The 23859-nt window shown below is 42.6% G+C and overlaps 1 protein-coding gene across 4 annotated transcripts in view; it reads right to left on the reverse strand.

Annotated features, from left to right (window-relative positions):
- The window catches only part of MCTP1 (multiple C2 and transmembrane domain containing 1), a 531752-nt gene extending 508172 nt beyond the window's left edge, over positions 1-23580 (reverse strand). The window contains exon 1 of one of the 4 annotated variants that reach the window (XM_043593772.1): positions 21942-23580. In XM_043593772.1, the coding sequence (XP_043449707.1) occupies positions 21942-22664 (723 nt within the window). In that variant the 5' untranslated portion in view covers positions 22665-23580. The remainder of the gene's footprint in view (positions 1-21941) is intronic. The other 3 variants (XM_043593790.1, XM_043593780.1, XM_043593798.1) reach the window with 3 other exon arrangements.
- Positions 23581-23859: the final 279 nt, after the last annotated feature.

Consider the following 23859-nt stretch of genomic DNA (forward strand, 5'->3'; position numbering starts at 1 on the left):
AGATGCATATCACCGGGGATCTGATGGGAACTCCAAAGTTTCCACTATGGCTCTGTTCTCACTAGGTCTTTGCCTGCTCATTTACTCTTAGGTATTAAGAAGATCAAGCTCTTGAAAATAAAGTCTACAGTCCACAGGCACTTTTGTTAATCAGGAAGACTTTTGAGGGCTTTTTTTTTTTCATTTCAGTTGTAAAATGGTAAAGGAAAGTGGGCACACCTACCTGCTACACCTAGCAAGGCACCCGGGTAGGCACTCTGTAAATACCTTCAGGGGGTACCAAAAACATCATTATCCTTAAGCATTACACTCACTTTTAGGAAGTGAAGGGAAATGACACCCCCAAATAAAAATACAAACAATATAAAAAGACCAACCAGGAGATGAAAATGTCTAAATCAGTTCTTAGCAAAAAACTTGAGGAGGACCATGTGGATAGCTGTGAGCTGAGAAACATTAGGAACCCCATTCTAAAATCTAAATTGGAGAAATTGATTATTTCTATTTAACCTTGAAAAATAAAATCTCTGTAGTAGTTGTAGCAATGTGAAACATTCTCAGGAGAGTAAGAGGAAGCCTAACTCAAAAACTTAAGATTTTGTGAACAGGGGTGCCTGGGTGGCTCAGTCGGTTATGCATCTGACTTCTGCTCAGGTCATGATCTCATGGTTCATGACTTCAAAACCTGTGTCAGGCTCTGTGCTGATGGCTCAGAGCCTGGAGCCTGCTTCAGATTCTGTCTCCCTCTCTCTCTGCCCCTCCCTCACCAGCACTCTGGTGCTGTCTGTCTCTATCTCCCTCAAAAATAAATAAACACTATTTAAAAACAAAAAGGTTTTGTGAGCAAAAGTTTGCATTTAATTTTCTTATGTTAGATTCCTCTCGTTTTTTTTTTCAGACTTTACATAATTATTCTGATTCTCAAAATTTAAAACAGCTAACTAAATCCTTTCTTTAAAAACAGAATTTTGGACTTACAAAATGTTTTATTTGAAAAAGTTCACTGCTGCACAAATATTAAGACATTGATAAAGATATGTTGAATATTTTTTAAAAACTTAGAGCTGCAGGGCACCTGGGTGACTCAGTTAAGTTTTGAACTTCAGCTCAGGTCATGATCTGACGGTTCATGAGTTTGAGCCTCACATCGGGCTCTGTGCTAATGGTGCGGAGCTTGTTTGGGATACTGTCTCTCTGCCCCCCTCTCTCTCTGCCCCTTCCCCACTCGTGATTTCTCTCTCTCTCAAAATAAGTAAACCAAAAAAAAAAAAAATCTTACAGCTAAATGGCTCCCTGAGATATTCCTTTAATAAATGGCCAAAAGCTATTCAATAAATATCAGAAAACTAAATGATAAAGGGCATAAATGAACCTAATTATTCTATTACTTTAAAAATTAATTTTTTCTCCAATAATGGAAAAATTATATACTAATTATTCACTTTTACTTCACAATTGTGGGGTAACCACTGTGTGCAAGGCATGCATTAAGCAAAGGAAGTAATTTAAAGTGACCCCTTCGGAGACACTGCACTTAGGCTGTGGTGAAGGAAAACTCTCAAGTGTAGGAAGGCTAATCATTACAAAAATATTATCTATAAAGTGCAGGCAGCCCCTGGCTTCCTGAACTGGTGAGGTTCCAGAAAGCTGTTTACTGACTTCATTTGCCCAGGGAAGCAGTATCACAAATGTGGCTGCTTTGCAGATGAGACCTCCTAATATGGTAATAGCAGCTCCAGCCCAAGTTCTGGGGCAAGAAGTTATGAAGAACATGGGGCGCCTGGGTGGCTCCATCAGTTAAGCATCCGACTTCGGCTCAAGTCACGATCTCATGGCTTGTGAGTTCAAGCCTCACATCAGGCTCTGTGCTGACAGTGAGGAGACTGTTTGGGATTCTGTCTCTTCCCCCCTCTCTCTCTCTGTCCCTTCCCCACTTGTGCTTTCTCTCTTTCAAAATAAATAAGCTAAAAAAAAAATCTTACAGTTAAACGGCTTCTTGAGATATTCCTTTAATAAATGACTAAAGCAGGGGCACCTGACTGGCTCAGTCGGTTAAGCGTTCACCTACAGCTCAGGTCATGATCTCATAGTCTGTGAGTTCGAGACCCACGTCTGGCTGTGTGCTAACAGCTGGGAGCCTGAAGCCTGCTTCAGATTCTGTGTCTCCCTCTCTCTCTGTTCCTCCCATATTTGCACTCTATCTCTCTCTTTCAAAAACAAATAAATATTTTTAAAATCTTTTTTTTAATAAAAAAAAAAAATAAATAAATGACCAAAGCAGAGCGCCTGGGTGGCTCAGTTGGTTAAGCATCTGAATTTGGCTCAGGTCATGATCTCACCTTTCCTGAGTTTGAGGCTCCGTGCTGATGGCTCAGCCTGTTTCAGATTCTGTGTCTCCCTCTATATCTCTGCCCCTCTCCCACTCGTGCTCTGTCTCCATCTCTCTCAAAAATAAATAAACATTTTTAAAAATAAAAAAAAAAGAAGTTATGAAGAACAAGAGGAGAACCTGGTAGTTTCTCATTCATTTGGCAAATCCAGATTCTTTCTGTAGCAAAGTTCTGGATCAAAGAAAGTTTTCAGGTAGCTAGCATTCTCCTTTCCCACACACCTCCACTCAAAGCTCTACTAGTTTCCAGCCTCTTAGCAAGCCCACCAATTACTAACTCCCACAGCACCCACTCAGACCCAGGTCACTGCCACAAATTCTACATATTGAGTTTGAATTCATTTCTATCCCACCAAATCCACCCACCCCCATCAAAATTCACAGTTTTCTACCCAGAGTTTAGGAGGGAAAAAAATCTAAGTGAACTAATTCGGGCTAAAGTAGGATCATTCCTGAAGGCACAAAAAGACAAAGCATGTCACTTTTTTTAAAGTTTATTTATTTATTTTTGAGAGAGAGAGACAAAGAGAGAGACAGAGAAGGAGAGAGAGAATCTCAAGCACGCTCCACATGGTCAGCATGGAGTGCAGTGTGGGGCTCGAACTCACAAATTGTGAGACAATGACCTAAGCCGAAACCAAGAGTCAGATGCTTAACCAACTGAGCCGTGCTGGCACCCCAAGGGTGTAACTTTTGAAGAAAATACTTCTTAAGTCGAATGTGAATAGCAGCCCATTAGCAGTGATGGGGTGGGGTGGGGGAGGTCATAGCAGAATAATGACTATGTATTGAGCACTTACAATGTGCCAGGAACCCACACTGCTTCACAAGACTCTCTTAAGAATATGATTGGGTAAACGTATCATTCCTCCAGTTTTACAGAAAAGAAGTGTGGGGGTTTGGAGGGATTAAGCACCTCACTGAGCTCTGGAAGACTCCCTGCCCAGTCCTCTCTCCACCATGGCAAAGTCAACCAGTATGATCTTCACCCTGGGGTGGGCAGCTCACCTAGTCCATTTTTCCTTTGTGCTATTTCTTCAATTCCTTCATACTGTTCCTTTGTAGAGATCCTCTAAAGGCAAACTTTTTTCCAGAGTGTGACAGTAGTGACAGCAGAGAAACTGAGACATCAATGGATGAATACTACCAAAGCATAGTTGTATAAATGAAACTGCCCCCCAGTGGGGCGTGAATCAGGAAATGAGGGTATACTAGGCTCTGAAAAGGGAGAAGACGGTATCTTAACTTCTTTACTGTATTTATCCCTTAAGCATCAGTACGCACCTGTGTGAAACATGTTTTATAGGTTCTTTTGCAATGTTCTAGGACTCAATTAATGAGAAAGCCTTTAAGGTAACTCATTTGTGCCAAAGCTGACTTTAAAATTAGTCATTCTCGGGTGCCTGGGTGGCTCAGTGGGTTGAGCATCTGACTCTTGATTTTGGCTCATAGTTCATGAGATCCATGCTGACAGTATGGAGCTAGGAATCTCTCTCCTCTCTCTCTGCCCTTCCCCCACTCTCACATGTATGCTCTCCCTCTCTCTCTCTCTTAAAATAAATACATGAACATTTAAAAAAAAAAACAAACGCTAGTGATCTCATTACTATGGCTTTACAAATAGTATAACCCACTCAGGAAGAAAGGCATAAAGAAGGAATCTAATGGGCATACTTTTTTATTCTGTACACTAGGCTCATGTTACATTAAAAACAGGAAGAACAGTCTCCCTCTGCAGGGCTGGAGTGAGTCCTGTGCCCCAGGCCTGCAGCTAACAGATCAATGTTCTCCTTGCCTGATCATTCATCTTCCCAACTGCTGATTACTGACAGAGCCCCAAGGGCACATGGGAAATTTTTCCCTGCTTACAGCCATCTGATTTGCCTTTAAGGACCTGTTCCACTCTCTCTTCCACTCTCAGTTCCAACTGTTTAGGAAGAATCCCCCTCACTCCGGGGCTTTAAGGTACACACATGACCTGACAAAGCACCTCATCCCCTGGCCACAGTGAGTAGAGTAAGATCCCAATCATTCCAGTGAGACTCACTCCCAAGAACCGCAAGGAGTATGTGTGCCAAGGGCTGGTGGAGGCTACCATGTAGAAAGACACTACCAGAGACAGAAGATGCCCAGAACTAAGCAATTCCAAGGAAAGAAGGTAAGAAGGAGGGGAGGGGCAGAGACAGGGACCTGATGGCACTGTCTGAAGCTCTGGATCCAGCTTGCCCTGGGTCTTTCCAGGTATGAGCCAATACACTCTCTGTTGAAGTCACAGGCAAGAAGAAGTGAACTCCTGTCACTTACAAAGAAAGAGTCCTGTATAAGACATCTCTGTGTCTGGTCTCCATTTATCTCATTACTCATCTGCACTCCCGTCCACCTCTCTTCAAATGTTCCCATTACTATGATGGGAACCACTGTGTGGTCCTGATTCTGGCCCACCTGGCAGGACCTGGGCCCAGCCTCAGCAGCAGGTGGGACTCCTGTGTCCTGGCACACCAGGCATCAGTTCAGCAAGTGCTCATGTTCCACCCCCAGCTCCACCGACCGTCCTTCTCCTAGGTTGCTGCCCCAAGGAGAGAGTCAGGCTTCAGCCAAGGAGCTCCAGGTGAGGCCTGTGGCTGGTTTGTTTCTTTTAAACGGGGCTAAGTGTGATTCCATTTGTCAAGGCCCAGATAAATACAAAAGGTCATGGTTGAAAATTCAGAGATTCAGGGTTGATTTTTTTGTAGTGCTAATGGGGCCACCATATTTCATGAAAGTTATCACTGCGTCTTCCATTTAACCCAACGGTACTAAATGAGGGCTGTGGAGTCCATGAGCTGGAGGTCATTGACTTCCTTGCTTGAAGGTGAATGAACAACATTGGATTTATGTACATTTGTATTTCTTTATGAAGAGAAGGCCACAACTTTCATCTGTTTCTGAAAAGGGTCTATTACCCCCAGGATGAAAATTACTGTTAAATTTCTCTGCTATTTAAATAGTATAGTGTTTACTTGGTTGTGACTCCCGTAACCTACTACATAAAGAAACAAAAAATGAGTACATCTTTACATTTTTTCCATTATAGCAGATACAACATGTGTAGGTTCTTGATACTCTTTGCACTGGGGCATGGCTTATGTCATTGGGAGTTTTTACTAGATGCTAGTTCCTACTCCAGTAATGCTTGGGTGTTTAAGGCAGCCCACACTGCCTCCCCAGTGGTTGGCTGGGGAGATCAAACCCTGATTCACAGGCCTGAGTTGGGCAGGGCTGGGTATAATTTCTGAGCCCTCACTTGCTGGACACGCTGGAATCCATATCCTGAGCTTTCATAAAGTCACAAATATGCTGCTCATACCACCACTTCAAGTTTGATTGACAGACTGCAGTCTCAATGAGGAGTTTTTACATCTTTTTTTTCTACTATAGCACTATAACAAATATCATGGTGAGCTTTTATACCCTTTAAGCTTTCCTTCCTGCTTAGGCACTCCTGCAAATCTGTTGAACAAATGTGAATGTTGGCTGCACATGAAAATCTAAAACTTAGATTTTATACCTAAGAAAATATATAGGAAACCATAAAACTTAAATCTCCCTCACTATGCTTTAAATCTCTACAACAAGCAGTCTTCCTAATTACCCATGATTATGTTAACAAACAATACAGATTTAAATGTACTCCTCCCCACAGAATCCCTTCCCAAGGTTCTTCATTTTTTCCCCCCATCCTGACTTCAGGAAAGAAACGGGAAGCTCACAAAATATATGTTTTCCATAACTTAGAGCTGTAACATCTAAATCGCTGGGCTTTATCTCATTTTCATCTCTACTTAGGCTTGGAAATGTGCTGCCTATGAGAATCTCTCCCTTGAGTACTAACAAGGGGAGATTAGATTGCATTTCCTGCCTTCATTTACCTTCCAATAGTGCACAATAAAAAAGCAATAGGAAAAATGAAATGGCTTGTTTTTCCAGGGGGAAAGGTATTTTCATCCACTAGGTACTTCTATTTCTTACAAACATTTTTTTAAAAGATAGCATCCCAGGGGCGCATGGGTGGCTCAGTCAGTTAAACATTCAACTCATGGTTTCAGCTCAGGTCATGACCTCAGGATTCCTGAGATCACTCTGTGCTGCTGGTCAGGAGCCTGCTTGGGATTCTCTCTCTCTCCCTATCTATCTGCCCCTTCCCCACGCCCCAAAATAAATAAATAAACTTTAAAAAATATTGCATCTTAGGAGAGCAAGGTAGCCCCAACCAACATTCCTGCCTCATTACAAACCAAGTCTATGAGCACAATGTATGTAGTTCCATATGTAGCAGCAAAGAACAGCTATTTCCAGATGAAAGTCATGAACTTCCTGAACATGGTTCTCCTCTTAATATAGGAGCATCTGAACTCTCAAGACTGTTTCAGAACTTGCTACGAGTCCACAAACTTTCCACGGCCCACAAGATCCTGCATAACCTGGCCCCTGCCAACTGTTCCAGACTGATCCCTCATACTTTCCTTCTCACCAAATTCCAGTTCCCCAGGCAAACTTTTTCTAAGTGCCTTCTGCCGTAGCGTCCTCTGCCTACAACTATATGCCACATCCTTTACACCCTTCTGCTCTGCCAAATCTGGCCAACTCCTGTTCATTCTTCGCATTTTATCCTAAATGTCACTTCTTCAGGAAAGCCTTCCTGGTCCCTCCCCTTCCTGCAAGTTTAGGTCAGGACCTCTTACAATTCTTTCCTCTAGTTCTCCGTACTCCTCTGAATCAGTTATTACAATCATAATTAATCATGATTTGCGTATTTTAAAAAGTATAATGTAAGTTTCTCCTACTAGATCATAAACTCTATTGACAGCAGGAATTGATATATCTTCTTTGTCAAGGTAGATATTTAATAAATATGGGAAGAAGGGAGTGAGAAAGGAAGACAGTATATTACCGAAATTGTTGGCACTGTACTGGAAGGAGATCTTCCAGCTTCATGTGGGGATAATTCATTGTACAGAACATTTAGCCAAATCTTTCCACTGTCCCAAGACATCTAGAAAAGATAGTGCTCATGAGCAGATGTAGCAGCTCTTCGGTGTGGAGGAGAGCCACATACCATGGCAGTTAGACTCATGAGTGTTGGAGCCAGCCACTTACTTGCACGCAAAAATCCCTTTCTGAGCACCCTTTCTGAGCCTCCACCAATTCATCTATAAAATGAGACCAAGAATTCTGGCCCCTTTCAGAGTTGTTGCAAAGGTTAAAAGAAGAAATGCCTGCACAGCACTTAAGACTAAGATTTTAGTGCTTCTGTTATTATCACCAAGAAACATTAGAAGTTGTACACATTCAGAAGACATTACCTTATATCTTGTCTTTTCCTTGTAAAAGGAATATATGCCAAACAGTCATATTCACAGACAACTAGATGCCTAGAAAACAAGTTGTTTTCCTGTCCAGGCATCCTAACACCTAGATTAACTGTAGAATGTATAGCTTTTCTTTTCACAGAAATTATATATATTTTTAATATGTAATTTTAATATATATTATATATAATATATATGTATATATATAAAGTTTATTTATTATATATAACATATATACATATATATATATATATATAAAGTTTATTTATCTATTTTGAGAGAGAGAGAGAGAGAGAGAGACAGAGAGAGAGAGAAGCAGAGAGAGAAGTTGAGAGAGAATCCCAAGCAGCCTTCACACTGTTAGTGCAGAGCCTGACACAGGGCTCAAACTTACAAACTGTGAGATCATGACCTGAACCAAACCAAAAGTTGGGTGCTCAACTGACTGAGCCACCCAGGAGCCCCACAGCCATTTAACAACATGATTGAAAGTCCAGATACATGTACAGAACACACAAGAAGAATGATCTGAAAAATATTCACTCATGAGCTCTCAGAACCGAGTGTGAAAATAAACAAACTAACCCATTCACACTCACTACATCTTTCTGGATACTTTCCCTCAACTAATAATGGCATATTCTTCCAGTTGCCTGTCCAAAACAAAGTTGAGACTCAGATCCGTTAGCAAGACTGGTGCTAAAGGAATGCCAGAATCAACCATGAATCAGTAGTTTGGGCACCAGTCATGTACCTGGCACTGATGTGGCCTCGCTAACCAGTGGAGCAGTGGGTTTCTGGAAACTATGGTCCCGGCACAAATCAGATGTCTGTAACCCAAGCTCTGCCACTTACTAACCATGGACATAACCTGGACTCCAAGTCCATTATTAGCTTAATAATTTACCAGACATAAAATGCCACCAACACTACCTCTCTGTCAAAACTGATGTGAGGTTTGAAGTGAGATAATGCACATAATCTATAATGATTATTTCAGGTACTGTGTAAAGAATGCCTAGCAAATAAATCTATTTCATTTCATATCCTTTCCCTAATACCATGCCTTTCACAGAACAAGAAAGCCAGGCAAGGCTGTAGAATATAGAAAATACATAATTATGAGGGTATTATAACTTATAAAATGTTCCCAATAACAATAACAGAAATAGTGGTGATGATCTGGTGGGGTACCTGATGAGGAAGAATCTTTTTAAAAGTAGGACTGACATTTCAAAGGTGCTAGCAATATCTTTATCTAGCAGTCAAAGAGAGCTTAAAGGGCTTACTGGCAGTAAGAAATAAGTGGGAGAGCTAGGATTATGCCTGACACCAAAATTTTCTGTTACATTAAGTCTATCTTTATTAAATTTGCTTGATATGATAACCTTCAGATAAGAAAGATGGGAAAGAAATGGCAGAGGCAAAGAAGGACTATAATGTTACTACTGAGATGGGAAAGAAGACAAGCTTTTACAACTTCATTCCAAACTTCCACTGGGGTTCCATTTTCCTAGGCTGGGCTTCCCAGGCACAACCTACTTCAGACGGCCTTCCTGGGTAGGAACCAAATTATACTGACGTGTGACTTTGGACCAGTCCCTCAATTTCCTATAACTCAGTTTCCTCATCTGGAAAATCCAAAAGATAATAAACTTACTTCAGAAAGTATTGTAGTAAATAAATGAGCTAATGCATATAAAGCACCTAGAATAGTGCCAATACATAATAAGTATTCTGTAGGTTTAGTAATTATCAATAGTAGGCATAAAGTGTCATTTTAAAATGGCACCAGGGTGAGAGGCCCCCATGCTGGTTGGCCATAGGTCAGAGGTGAGTCAATGCAATTACAAAGAGAGCTCAGCCCAGGTGGGTTGGGGAGGACCACCATCACCATTTCCTACCTCACAAAATCTAACTTCAGAAGATGGAAAATGTATTGCAATTTTCCAAAAATTAATTCTAACACAGGGTGGTAAAGCCAAGCCCTACCACAGTAGTTACCACTGGAAAGAAGTTCAAAGACACTTAAGCAAAATTTGTTCGCACAACAAATTTCTAGCACCAAATACAAAGAAAACTTGTGTAGCTGCCTAAAATTCATATTAGATTTATAAGCCTAGAAAGAACAAAATATTTTAAAATATGAAACGGGCACAGATAAAGACACTACTCAGGATGCAATCCAGATATAATTAAGAGGATGAATAAAGTAATAAAATGGTATAAGAACATGTTTTCAAAAACAGCCAGTGAGGTTCATTAGCAACAATTAACAGAAAACAGAACATTCTTTAAGCAGCCAACAACAACAAAAAAGACTCTGCCATACCAAATCCATTTGTGCCTACCTCAGTTATCCTCAGATTCATCTTTTGAATTGATTTCACAAAATGAGTTTCCTCATGAGTATCAGGAGTATCCTCAGATGAGAATACATCTTTATGATCCTAAAGGTATCACTTTTTCTCTAATTAAAATGTGAACTATATCATAAAGAAGCTCACCAAAACATCTCCCCATTTATAACTGTAAGGATCCTTTTGTGAGGGTTAAGCCAGGTCAGGCTTGAAAATACTAATGCTAGATATTGGTCATTGTGACTTCTAGGTTTCAAAGGATGAAGGGAATAATTCAATTATATCTTTTTTTATGGTTGCCATAAATAAGATGGCTACTGATGAAAGAATAATTGTTCTGCTGAAGGCATTCCTTATACATTCATTCAAATTCAAAATGAAATTACTGGGGTACCTGGGTGGCTCAGTCAGTTAAGTGCCTGACTTCAGCTTAGGTCATGATCTCACAGTTCATGGGTTCAAGCCCTGCACTGACAGCTCAGAGCCTGGAGCCTACTTAGGATTCTGTGTCTCCTTCTCTCTCTGCCCATCTCCCACTCGTGCCCTCTCTCTCTCTCTCTATCTCTCGAAAATAAATAAATAAATAAATAAATAAATAAATAAATAAATAAATAAATGTTAAATTTTTTTTAATTAAAAAAAATAAGTTACTCATTCTGTTTGTAGAACACGCCCCATAATAAACCACGAAAACTGTCTTCTGATTGGTTTTTCTTCTCTTCTTTGGCTGAGCAAGTTCTTGTACAACTATTTCACCTACATAGACTTAAACCAGTTGCAAAGACAAAGTTATCATTGAAATTGATATTGAAAATTGAAATTTAGTACTATCACATTAAATTTAGAAGTAGAAGAATATTGGAGTTGTGGTCACCTTTGACTCCAGGGGAAAACAGCACATGTGTGAAAGAACAGGTGTCCGTATAAAACATACCTGGTAAAGGCATAATTGTGTGTGCATGTGTGTGTGTGTGTGTATATGTGTGTACAGCCTACGTCAAAGCAATACAAAATGTCAAAACATAATAGGAGCTAAGTATTGAACCTCACCATGAACAAAAAAAAGTGCCTGAGTTTCCTTTTTTTTTAAATTTTCCCTTCCCATGTTCCCAGAAAGAGAGAAGTGAAATTGCTGAAAGGCAGGTGGCAGCAGGGCAGAGAATGAAGAGCCAAGACCCATATAATATACCACCTGGAAAGTCCCGGGAGAGGTAAACAGACTACCCATGGTTGGCAACCCAAGATACAAAAATCTCCTCCTGGTAAGTTCCATATAGTTCTTCCTCCTGTTCTGGACACCCAGGGAGAAAAAACGGTGAAGGCAGAGAAAGTAAAAGTGTCAGGCAGAAAGGAATAGATAGATCATGTTACAAAGCTCCATCTTCCTTGAAAAGAAGCTGAGGGCCTGGGGCCTGGGAAACTGCAAAATGCAGGCTTCCCTCCATCTCTGCTTGGCTCCTTGTCTCACTGGGCTGATCCCCACAGAGCAGGCCAGAGAGTCACAAAAGTACCAGCCTGAGTCTAGAGTAAAGCAGTGCTGCCTAGGGGGCCAAAGGGAACAGAAAGGGGTTGAGGGGTGATGACCCAAATGGTTGGGTAAGTGGTTTTTTACCTGAAACTACTGGGTCAAATTAGCATGTATGCAAGGCCAGGTCACAACCTCAACTGCACCCCATCCCTGTCCCTCACCTGCAGTTTCTTTTTAAAAGCAGAAGGAAGCAAAGAAAGGAGAAGGGAAAGTGCAGCCCATGCCTGCTCTCAGCCAGGAGACATGGTGGGGGTGGGGGGGCAGGAGAGGGGTGCATGCTGATTCAGGATGTTCCCACTTCTAGGGAGCATGAGGCTTGGCAACAGCTCTGTAGTGACAGTGAGCTTCTCTCCAAAATCTGTTCCCATCTCAAAAGATATTTTGGAAAACACTCAGACTTCTAATTTGGTGTGGTGAAAATACTATTCAAAAGCAACTATAGAAACGCTGAATTTTTTGTTATCAAAAGCTATTTTACACTTCAATAAAAGAACATGAGTCAAACATGGCTTAAGGGTCTAAATAGAATATGGTTTCTATTTTGAGAAAATACCTATCTGCAATTTTCAGAAATTGATCATTTGCCATGCATGGATCAATCTTTCATCTGAGAAAGAAAGCATATTTTAATACGTTTGAAGCACAATGCCTCAAGAATGAAAATTTCCAAGTGAGCCCACGGATTCTAAAACTTTTCATTATAACTATATCTCCAAGTATTTAACCACTCTGACATCAGTACCATACGAATCTATGAGACACAGTCATGTGGAAGGTTTTCTTTCTTTACCTGATTTTGCTTAACAAACATGTTTTGACCTTTCTTTTGCTCCATTAACACTACTTTCAATGTCTGATGCTGCACAGAAAAGGAGAACTATTTTATTTAGGAAGAATTCAAAATAACTATAAAGAATATGAGCTACTACAGTAAATACGTGACAATCTGGCACTCAGGAGCCTGGAAACTTCAACCATTCTGCATAAATGCAAATTCAAAACTAAAACCTCCTTCTCTCTTCCCAAGAAAGAGACTTTTCAATAGAAACCTTTTTTTTAATGTTTATTCATTTATGTTGGCCGGGGGGCGGGGGGGGGGGGAGGAATAGCAGCAGAGAGAGAGAATCCTAAGCAGGCTCCACAGTCTCGGCACAGAGCCCGATGCAGGACTCAGTCCCAGGGAACCATGTGTTCATGCCTGAGCTGAATTCAAGTGGGACACTTAACCAACTGAGCCACCCAGGCACCCCATTAAAAGCATTTTTTAACAGAACCAGGAAAAACCAAAGACATAAGTAAAGGGGAAAACATCCTGTGATTGATTCCCTTCCACTCTCCCTTTCCTTGAAGTTTCAGCCAAATAGCCGGTGTTTCAAGTATTTCTGTCTTTTCATCCCTAAGGTCAGGTCACTGCCCAGCTTCAGGCTCCCACTGGGACTGTTGTGGCCTCTGCCTCTAACTACTCACTTCTGATTCTCACTTGACCCTACCCCCTGCTCATACACCTCCAGGGTCCCCAGGACTGCTGCTTCCCAGAGGCACTCCTCAGTCCCAACAGTCTGGCCACACCTTCCTTTTCACTTTTACTTCCCAGCACCCTCCTTGTGGAAACTTAGGCCTTGGTCGCACTACTGACTCTGTGTTTTGACCACACAGCACACTCCCTGGCCTCTGTGCCTGCGGCAGCATTCTTTCCCCTATCTCCTTGTGTCCAAATCCTAACCACACTCCAAACCAAGGCAGAAGAGGTCGGGGGGAGCACTCTTGAACTACAGACACCAAACCTCCTGCTGACCTGCACCCATGCCCACAGTGTCTCCTTCCGTTTGCACTGGAAGAAGAACCCTTCTCCTGGCTGAGGCTACCACTTCCCCTCAGCTCTGGGGCCCATGCTGACCCATGCCCTGAGGCACCTCACCCCTTCATTTATCCCTCTGTTCTTAATCTTCGGCCTCTCCCTCTCCGCAGGCTCCTTCCTACTCATCAGCGGCTCAGGTGATACCGATTAAAAAACCAAAAATCTTCAGGAGACCCCATCCCAACACTGTTCTTGTTCTCCTGCTACCGCTTTTATCCCCTACGGAGTCAAACTGCTTGGCTTCTTGCCCCATCCCCAGCTCCTTTCCACACACCCCTCAGCCAACTGAGTTCTGCTTCAATTCCACCATGCCTGATTCCATTATTTTGTAAAATGTATTGACTCATACTATGTCCCAGGTAACCTATGCCTGGCACTGGGAGAAGAGAGGAGAAATCTGACATGAGCTGTCTGAGCCGGCAGTTCAAAGTGATAGCTAAATTCAACCCAGAAATATATTTTATTTGGCCTGTAGTTAAAAAAAATTTTTTTTCAAAAAATTTTCCAAAAATTCAAGAATCTGGAGATTTCACATGAAAATCCAGATTAAAAAAAATTTTTGTTTATCTTTGAGATAGAGAGAGACAGAGCACAAGCTGGGGAGGGGCAGAAAGAGAGGAGACACAGAATCTGAAGCAGGCTCCAGGCTCTTACCTGTCAGCACTGAGCCCGACATGGGGCTGGAACTCAGGAACCGTGAAATCATGACCTGAACCGAAGTCTGGCGCTTAGCCGACCGAGCCACCCAGGTGCTCCCAGACATTTGGCTTGTATTAAAGAATCCAGGGGTGCCTGGGTGGCTCAGCTGGTTAAGCATCCGACTCAGGATATGACCTTACCCTTGGTGGCATCAAGCCCCAAGTCTGGCTCTGTGCTGACAATCTGGGGCCTGCTTGGGATTCTCTGTCTCCCTGTTTCTCCGCCCCTCCCCTGCTCTCTCTCTCTCTCTCTCTCTCTCTCTCCTCTCTCTCTCTCTCTCAAAAATAAACATTTTAAAAAATCCAGAAACTTTGGCGACACTGCTTCTATCACCGTATGATAATAATCAGTTGACACTGAAAAGCAGTTGCCCTTCAATGGGGTAAAGGGCTCCCTGGTTCACCATGGACCCCATCAAACCCTCTATGCTCATTTTCTTTCCTCTGATGGCCCCTGTAGGCAGTGAAGTTTGAATCCCTGCTCTAGATCAGTGCTGTCTAACAGAAATGAAAATGTGAGCAACATACATAATTTTAAATATTCTGATAGCCATACTTTTAAAAAATAGAAAGGAAGTGGTATAGTTAACTTTAATAATATATTCTATTTAATTCAACATATCCAAAATATTATTTTGGTGTACAAGCACCGTAAAAAATGAGTAATGAGATATTGTACCTCTTTTCTCTGTGCTAAGGCTTCACAATCCAGGGTGCATCTTACACTTATAGTGCACCTCAGTTCAAACTAGCCACATTTCTAGCATTCAAGAGCCACATGTGACTAGTGGCTGCTTCTGAGACAGCACAGCTCCAGATGCTTAATAATCCATCAGAAAAAAAATCACCTTGCAAGCAGAGAGAGGGGGAGAGAATTTTAAGGGAAAAAAGAAACCAGGCAGGAATGAGGAAAAGGGTGATGATGTTAGAGAGTAAGCATTGTGAGGACTTCAAAAATAGGAGGGAAGGAAGTAGGATCATAGAGACAATGAAGAGTGCTCCCCAAAAAGTTCAGCTATAGTCTAGTGCTCCAAGGGAAGAGATGCCATTTATTGTCAAATGTAATTAACTGGCAATGCAGATTTTCTGGAGAAAGGCTTTAGTGTTTTATTAACAGGTTCAGCATTAGACATGTGGTCACTATGAAAAGCAACTGACCAAATGTCTGAACCCGAGTTTACCCACTTGGCATTCAAGAACCAACAGAATGGGCCAGGCCACTAAGGACAGGATTCTTGGTCAAGACTGGGATTTTAACCTAGTTCAAGGGGATGAGTTTGAAGAGAAGTGGCAGTGAAGCAGGCAGGAAAGTATCTTGAGCTAAAATCCAAGCAAAGTTCAAGACTTAGAGATCATAAGTGAGTGAGACTATGTCAGCAGGTATTGGAAATCCAGACGGGGGAAGCAACATGAGAGGCCAGACAAGGAGACGTGGATGCAAAAGGGGATACCCCAAGTCAGAGACTGGCACCAAGAAATGCATCCCTGAGCCAGAGACCTCAGAAGTAAGAATCACTCCTCCATCCTCCATGCAAATACAACATGGCAGCCATTTAGTAGGTATCGTGTCCTCCTTTCACACCCACAGACATGAATAAGAATTATTAAAGTAGGGGTTGAGAAAAGCCAGGGGAAGAGGGAAAGTCAAATACATCTGTCAGGCTTAAAAGGACTTGGAAACAAGAAGGCAGGAACATCATTACATAACTATAAGTGATTTTGGAACTTTTCCAGAGAATTTCTTCTGAATAGCTCTGTGCCATCCATTCATCCCTTCATTCACTCAGCAAGCACTTGAAGTCTTCCCTCTACAATGCTGATTAGATAGGTCAATTGTACCAAGGCTTGCCAAATTCTACTCTAGCATGCTGGTAAAGGTAGCTCAGGCTTAAGCAAAATAGGGTCAGTTGCTAATACTGACAGGGCCGCACTGAATAAAACCTGTGGGATTAAGAGAATGTATCGGCCCCAACACATCCAGAGATCCATTTGTCTATCATGTGTTGTAATTTTTCCAGATTCACTAGGACCCAAAAGGATGGGAAATAAGGCTGGTATAAACTATCTCAAGAGACTTCACAGGAAAATTGTTCTCTCAAGAAGGCAAGACTTTCAAAGGCAAGTATGCAGGACTTTCAAACCTCATTACATTGAAAATATAGGGTTTTTTTGCAGCACTTGCATTCAGATTAATGTTAAATACAAGTATTTGGAGACATGAGGAAAATCATGGCCTGATATTCTGCCAAAAAATAAAATTTTAATATAAGAAACTGGTATACATTGGAGGAGGAAACTATTTGCATAAAATCTTCAATTATTGAGGGATAGGAATCACTTTGCACATCTCATTTATAAAAAGCAGTGTAAGAAGAAAAGTTTGATGATGACAAAGAAAGCAAAATGGCACATAAAGTTAATCACACAGGGGAAAAAATGCATGTTGTCAATGCTTCCAACAAATCAAAATTCACAAATAAAAATAGTAGCGAATATTTGGCAACTGAAAAAATGACATGAGGAAGTGTGCCTCACACCTGTCAATAATTAACTTTATAGAAAGATGAACTTGTCCTAAATAGATATGCTTTATATAGTAATTTTATGGAAACAAACAAGTGTGTCTAAAGCAAGCTCTAGAACAGTATTTACTACTTCATCCACATTAAACAAACAAAAAAGCCAGTATTGAAACAATAGTCCTCAATTACTAAGAGATTTAATTTAGGACGATTGGCTTAATCAGGCAAGGAAATACATCATTTTTAGTTAAGATTTCCAGCAAAAAAAAAAAAAGTCAAAACAAAAACCTTCACATTTCAAAAAATTAATTTCTGCTTATCTAAAACATGTCTATGACACTGCAAATAGCTATGAATTAACAAAAAAAAAAAACCAAAAAACTCATGACCCTAACTTCTGAATATGCAGATTTCATTAATGCTTGCAATGTTATCTAGACAAACTATTTACTCTTCACCAATCTAGAGCTAACAAACGTTTTGATAATCATCCTGAGCCAAGAAACCATGCTACATGTTTCTTTGAGTTACAGAAGATATATTATTAATCTTTAATTTTGTGAAATCATCCCTTATTTCCAAAGTCAGGGCAAGAGAAAAAAGGAGGAGTGCTTGTCCTGTTACCTTTATGAATCTATTAATCCTATTTTATCCCTCTAAGTATTTACTTTGCTTTTCCAGGGTAACGCACACATACTTGCCAAAAGTAATATGATTTTTTCATTACTCTGTGAAATTGTGAGGTCACCTGTACTGCCTGGGTTCACTTGCGGCTATGTTCCCCACCAGTGCAAGTAAATGAATTTACACCTTAAATGAGAAGGACCAGCAAAGTTCCCTGTGAATTTTTCTTCAACAACCCACTTATTTGTATTGGTGCCAGTGGCAAGACTTTAATATCTGCTCAATAATAACAACTTACACAGCCATTGCTAGTGTTTTCTGAGTTCATAAAATATCTACCTGATAACACTACCACTTGTACAAGATTCATAGCTGTACTCAAGTTTTCCAGATACACAATATAGAACGTAAAGGTCATGGGAAAATAATTCCACTCCAGAGTAAACCTGTCACTCTGTTCATTCCATTCCTCTGGAATAATGTGATGATCACAGCATATTTCCAGGATGCTATCACACATCAAACTTCATGCCTTGCTCCAAAATGTCCTAAGATCTCATCTTGCCTCTCTCACTTTGAAAAAGCCATTAACATTGCTTTTGGGGCTTGTTCTTGAGAATATTAGGGGTTTTTTTGGTGATTTTAAGTCATTTACGTTAGGAATTGCATTTTTTTTAGACTTGTGTCTTCCCCAAGATTAACTTATGTTCTTTGAAGTAATATTAAAGACACTTGGAAAATTGATAATAAAAATTAACACAAACCACATTTTAAATCATTTTTGAAAATACAAGCTTTCTCTAAAAGGTCGGATAATAAACAAAGCAAGATGCACTTCATGTACAGATCTCATCTTAGAAAATATTTTTCTACTTTTCGTTGGGGCTTACAGATGTATTTTAGGAATTTTACCCCAATGAATGAATATTCCTCTTACTATGTTTTGAAACATTCCTATCATACCCTGAGTACTTTAGCCACTTTTTTTACAAAAAAATTTTTTTTACTTCTCAATGAAAACAATTTTAACAAAATGAATTTAAAAGAAAAACAATAAGAGTTTAACATTCATAAACTTCATGCTTTTGTTAAAGCACTAAAAAAATGTGACATACTCATTCTTCACTCTTTATCTTAAAATACTGGCTTCCTGATTCTAGCAAAATGTAATTTTAGCAACTCATCAAGACAGAATACATAAAATTGGCATATTTTTGATATGCACACAAATTGAGAAAGCATCTTTCCCAACTGTGTTGCAGAAAATGAAATGCATCTGGTATGACAATATGGCCCAGCACGTGAACTAGAGTCAGTGGGAAGAAATGGGTTTTTTTTCTTTTTCTCAGAGCAGAACATTTTAAATAATGCCCATGCCCCAACAACAAGGCATTATTAAGTCTGTTAAAGTGTCTTTCAAAGGTATATTTCGCTAAAGAGCACACAGCAGAAAGAGGGCAGGCTGGGGCATGGCGGGGGGGGGGGGGGGGGGCGGGTAGCACAGTATGCTCAGTTTTAAACATTGTACATCAGTGACTTCCAAACCTCTCTCCCCCAGGAGTCCAAACTGATTTTTTTTTCTTTTTCTTTTTTCTTTCCTTCTTTCTTTCTCCTCCCCTCCCCGCTTTTTTTTTTTTTTTAACATCCCCCCCTAGAGTCAGAGCTTATGCACATATGTTGCTGTGGCCTCATGCTGAGCTGGAGGGAGAAGCAGAGAGGTAGGAAGAGTGTTGGAGAACATGGTTGATGCCAGGATCAAGCAGAGAACAAGAGAAAAATCGAGACACTTGCATGATTTTTGCAATGAATTTTCTTTCTTCTTTAAAAGAAAGTTCTTTTTATTTAGTCAATCTGAAGATGTATGTAATGCTTTTATGGTCTTTTCCTTCCTGTGTGCCTCTCTGGGACTGTGAATAGAACAGGAATCTGCATATGGTACATATCCCTCCCTCAACCCAAGTATCTTCTGAGGCCAGGGGCTGGGGTGGGGGGCAAGGCAATCCCTCTGAGAGATGCAGGAAGCTCAGAAGGGTACCGCACAGCATAGCCTACTCCTGGACACTTTCAAGAGTCCTCTTCTAGTTTCAGCTTCCAATTCGATTTCTTCCTCTTCCTCATCACAGGGTGAGCCAGCCAGGCTTGAGGAATTATTGGGCAGAGGGGCCATGAGAGGACCGAGGGATCCTGCGTCTGCACTGGTGAGCTAGTGCTGAAAGCCACATTTGTGACTCCGAGCGGAAAACTGTCCACTTCTCAAGGAACAGACTCCAGGAGCAGCACATGCAGGGAACCAACAATGGTGCCTCTCCCTGGGACTGTGTGTGACATCAAACAGGACCCTAGGGGCTACTGTTCTGCCTACAACCATCTTTCACACATTCTGTGAAAGGTATTTTAGCTTTGTTATTCATTTTACATCTTCACTGAAATGCTGATTCCTTGTAACAAAAAAGCTTTAGAATCATAGATGGTATGATTAATAATGTCACTTGTAAATGTGATATAATAGTTATACAATAATGTATCACAGAAAAAAAATTGATATAGCGAATACATCATAGAACTGATTCTAGGGAGGGGAAAGAAAATCCAGAATGTATGTAAACTTGCAAGCATTAATCAGAGGACTGAAGTCATCCCAGAAACACGACAAGCTCTAAAAGTTGTCAAAGGAAGCTGTGGTAATGTAAAAAATTCTGGAGAATTTCAGTACAACACCTCTGTCATTTATTGACCATGTGACTCTGGAAAGGTTATTAAATTTATCTGAGCACTGGTTTCCTATTCCATAAAATGGCAACAAGAACTTCGGTCATGCAGGACTGCTGGGAGCATTAAATCATGGAAGGCTATAAGTGCCCAGCATATGGTAAAGTTACACACAATAATGTTGTACATACAATATGTATGTAAAGGTACATACATATGGTAAAGGTACATACAATAATGTTAGTTTAGTACATTCTCCAAAATAGGCTTAGGTCGTTTGTATACAAAATTCATGTTTACATAGCAGTTTTCTAAAAGATTGATAGCTTCAGAAAATTTTTTGGTAAAAACTAACAAAGATTAATTCAGAATTCTCTGCTTTTGCTTTGAAAATCTTGGTTCAGTGAACTGCAAAGTAATTTAGTAAGTTAACATTTGCAGTAATGTATCTACCTTCAAAACAACTCAATTGTTTTTTGATTATTCTTGATCATAGAAGTCAATAAAAACAAATGTAAACAGTACCCCACCTCTAAAATTCTTATATGTTCGGATATGTACACATTCAAAAGTAAATTCCTTCAATATATATAATATTCATCTACACTGAATTTAACACATTCTTTTAAAACCACATTTTGTTTTATTTTAGGAACCAAAACCAGGAGTTCTATTCAATTCTCTTTCAAGATAAAAGGAAAAGTAGAGTTAGTGAGACTGTCAATGTTACCTTCTGAGAATGACTACAATCTTTTTCTAGAACATGAGATGTTTTCTACAACATCAATAACATCAGGTTACCCACCTGTATTCTGGTTTTCTGAAATTACACTAATTAGCTAATAAACCATAAAAATTTTCAACTGATATCCCATGTATTCCCACATCTTACCGTTCAAAACATGTCGTTATGTTTTTTTGTAGTTCAAACTTGCAGCTAATTAAAGATTAACCTTTAAAGATTAACCTAACAATCAGGTTCGAAATAATGAGAATTAAATAAACTATGATGTATTGAAAGAAAAGAGTCCTTTACGTCACTGATGGACTGTAACTTTTAAAATATTTGCTAACATTAACACAATTTCTAAGTATTTACCAAAGGTGCGCATCTCCTCTACAAAACCGAGGCAATGAAAGCAGCTGCTGGGGAAATGCCTTATGGATCCTACGTTCATTTTTACTTGACTCTGGTCGGACCACACTTAACTCTTGCCTAACCAAAGAGGCAACATACTTAAAACGCAACTGCTTCAGGTGAATATTGAAAGTTAGAAAAGGCCACAGGAATCTATTTGAGTGACTCGGATGAGGCGCTCACTCTGTCCACTTGTTGGGCAGCGATCTCTTGGCAGCGAGTACTTTTAAGAAGCGAGTGCAAAAATACGCACAGACTTGCTTTAAGGGTTTCCCCAATAAAGGACCTCAGTTTGCCAATAATTCACCTCTCCTTATTGCTATTCCTTCCTGCAAGTCCTTATTGTTTCAAGTGCTGGCCCCTCCTTACCGTCATACAGGGTTGTAATTTTTTTTTTTAATTGCTGGATTTGTTTTTCTTTAGAGAAGGTGAGACTTCACTAGACAGCCCTTAGACCTCCAAAAAGTACCCACTTTACGTCTAACTTTATTCCTCTCCTATTTGGCTACTATTAATACTTCCACTTTCATAGCGATTCATAAAGCTACCCGGCTTCTGGCAGTAGGTGTTATTTCTTCCAAAAGTAATGTCAGGGTGCAAGTCAGAGCTGTATCTTTACAAAGCGGGAGCGGGAATGTTTCCTTTTCCCTGTGGATTTACTTGGTAGCACCCCCCCCACGCCGCTGCAACACCAGGGGTAGCTACTGCCCCAAGCCGGAGGCGTGGCCAGGCGCACCTGTCTCGGGCCGCGCGCAACCTTCACTCACCTGGTTGCTGCCGAGCTCCTCGCCCTTCTCCGGGGTCCGCGGCTGCACTGGGCTCTCAGCTGGTTCTGCGAGAGGCGGCGGCGGTTCCAGCAGCTGCTCCAGGCAGGCCGTGCCGGGCAGGGAGGAACTCTTCTGATGGCACAAGTGCGCCTCGGGGCCCCGACGCCGTGCCCCCTCATCTCGGGCGCGGTCTCCCCTCGCGGGAGGCTGGGGCGAGGAGGACAGGGAGGATGAGGCGGAAGATGAAGAGGGAGCTGAGTCCGGGGACCGTCCGCCAGGAGGCGTCACTCCCGCTGCTCCCGCGGCGGTTGTCGCCGGTCCCCTTCCCGCTGGGAGCAAATGCTCACGGATCCGGCGGCGCAAGGTGGACCCCTGCTCGGTTCTGCCGGCGCCGCCGGGCTCAAGAGGCTCCGGCGAGGAGCAGCACAGGTTGGGCTGGGAGGAGGAGAAGACGCGGTCCAGCACTTGCTTCCGTTTCTTGAAGCCGCTCCACCTGCTGCCCGCGCCACCCACGCCGGCCAGTGCTTCCCGCCTGCCCCCCGGGGGTGGCGGGGAGGGCGATGGGGTGTCCGCAGTGCGGCGCTCTGGGACCCCTGAGCGCCCGCCCCCGCCGCCCTTGCTCTTGCCCACCCCCAGCTGCAGGTTCTTCCAGAGCCGGGCCTGGAAGGAGGAGGACGCCGCCGCAGGCTCGGGCGAGCCCGCCGCGGCTGCCCGGGGCTCCATCCTCCACCCCCTGCTCCTCCTTTCCACTCCTCCTCCTCCTCCTTCTTCTCCTCCGCCCTCTCGGGCTGCACCTCCTCCCGGAGCCCCGCGGTGGCGGCGGCGGCGGCGGCGGGCGCAGCAGCAGAAGCCGGGAGTGCCCGGCGGCTTCAGGACAGCTCGGGGGAAAGACGCGGCCGCCGCCAAGGTTCTTCGGCCGCCAGACTCCGGCGCCGCCTCTTCCTCCCGCACCTGCCGGTGTGGGCTGGCGCTGTCACCGAATCCCGGCCGCCGAGCCTGCAAAGTTTCTGGCTCAGAGCTGCGCAGCTCCAGTCCCCTGGACTCCCCAAGGCCGCGCCCTGGCTTCCTCTCCTCGCCGGCTTTGGGCTGGGGAAGCTACACGCACCCGAGCGTGCGCGTCCAGCTGCGCCAAGGACCGCACCCTGAGCCCTCAGGGCAGCACCTGTCAGCGGCGGGGGCGGCTGCTTCCCAACTGGGCGCGCGCGCGACTCGCACAGCAGGGCGGATCGGGCTGAAGACAACTGCGACCAGCAGCCGCACAGGAGCACCCCGGACCATCCTCCAGTTCCTGGGTGGGAGGGTGGGCAGGCGAGAGCCGGGTGGAGCTGAGTAGGGACTGGCGCCAGGTTGCTCCCCAGAATCTGGCCACAGCTCCCCCGCGCAGCTCTCTTTGGGCCGGCGGCTGGACGCGCCCGCCGACTAGTGTCTGGGTCCAATGAAGTGAGCTGGAGAAAAGATTATGCGCCCTGGGTGGGTCGTGTGGGGCACAGAACGCCCTTATCGAGAGTGAACCTGACCGAATTCTGGGCTTGAAGACCGCTGCTTCCGCCCCGTATTGTGACCTGCATCCATCAAGAGTTTGATTTCTTCTGTCTTGACTTCATCCCTTCCATCCCCCTTGCTCTCTATTTGCGTGTACACCGGTAGTTCCTTTTGTGGTTCGGGTCTAGAGGTTTCCGGAGTCTGACCATAAATTAGCCAGCCCTAAAGTTGCAGGGAGTTGTTGGTGGACGAAATGAGAGGATGCCCACTGCCTCTGACACTATTCCAAACCCAGAGAATCTTGCTTTCGTGCAAGGCAAATGGAAAAGGTTTTGTTTAGCTCATTCAGTCTGAATGAGTCAGTCTGAATCTACTGATCCAAGGGTCTTCTGATTCTGTTAAGTGAGCCTCTTGAAACGCAGGTGACACCTTGTCC

The sequence above is a fragment of the Prionailurus bengalensis genome, chromosome A1 (assembly GCF_016509475.1).
Source record: "Prionailurus bengalensis isolate Pbe53 chromosome A1, Fcat_Pben_1.1_paternal_pri, whole genome shotgun sequence".
NCBI classification, from domain to species: Eukaryota; Metazoa; Chordata; class Mammalia; order Carnivora; family Felidae; genus Prionailurus; species Prionailurus bengalensis.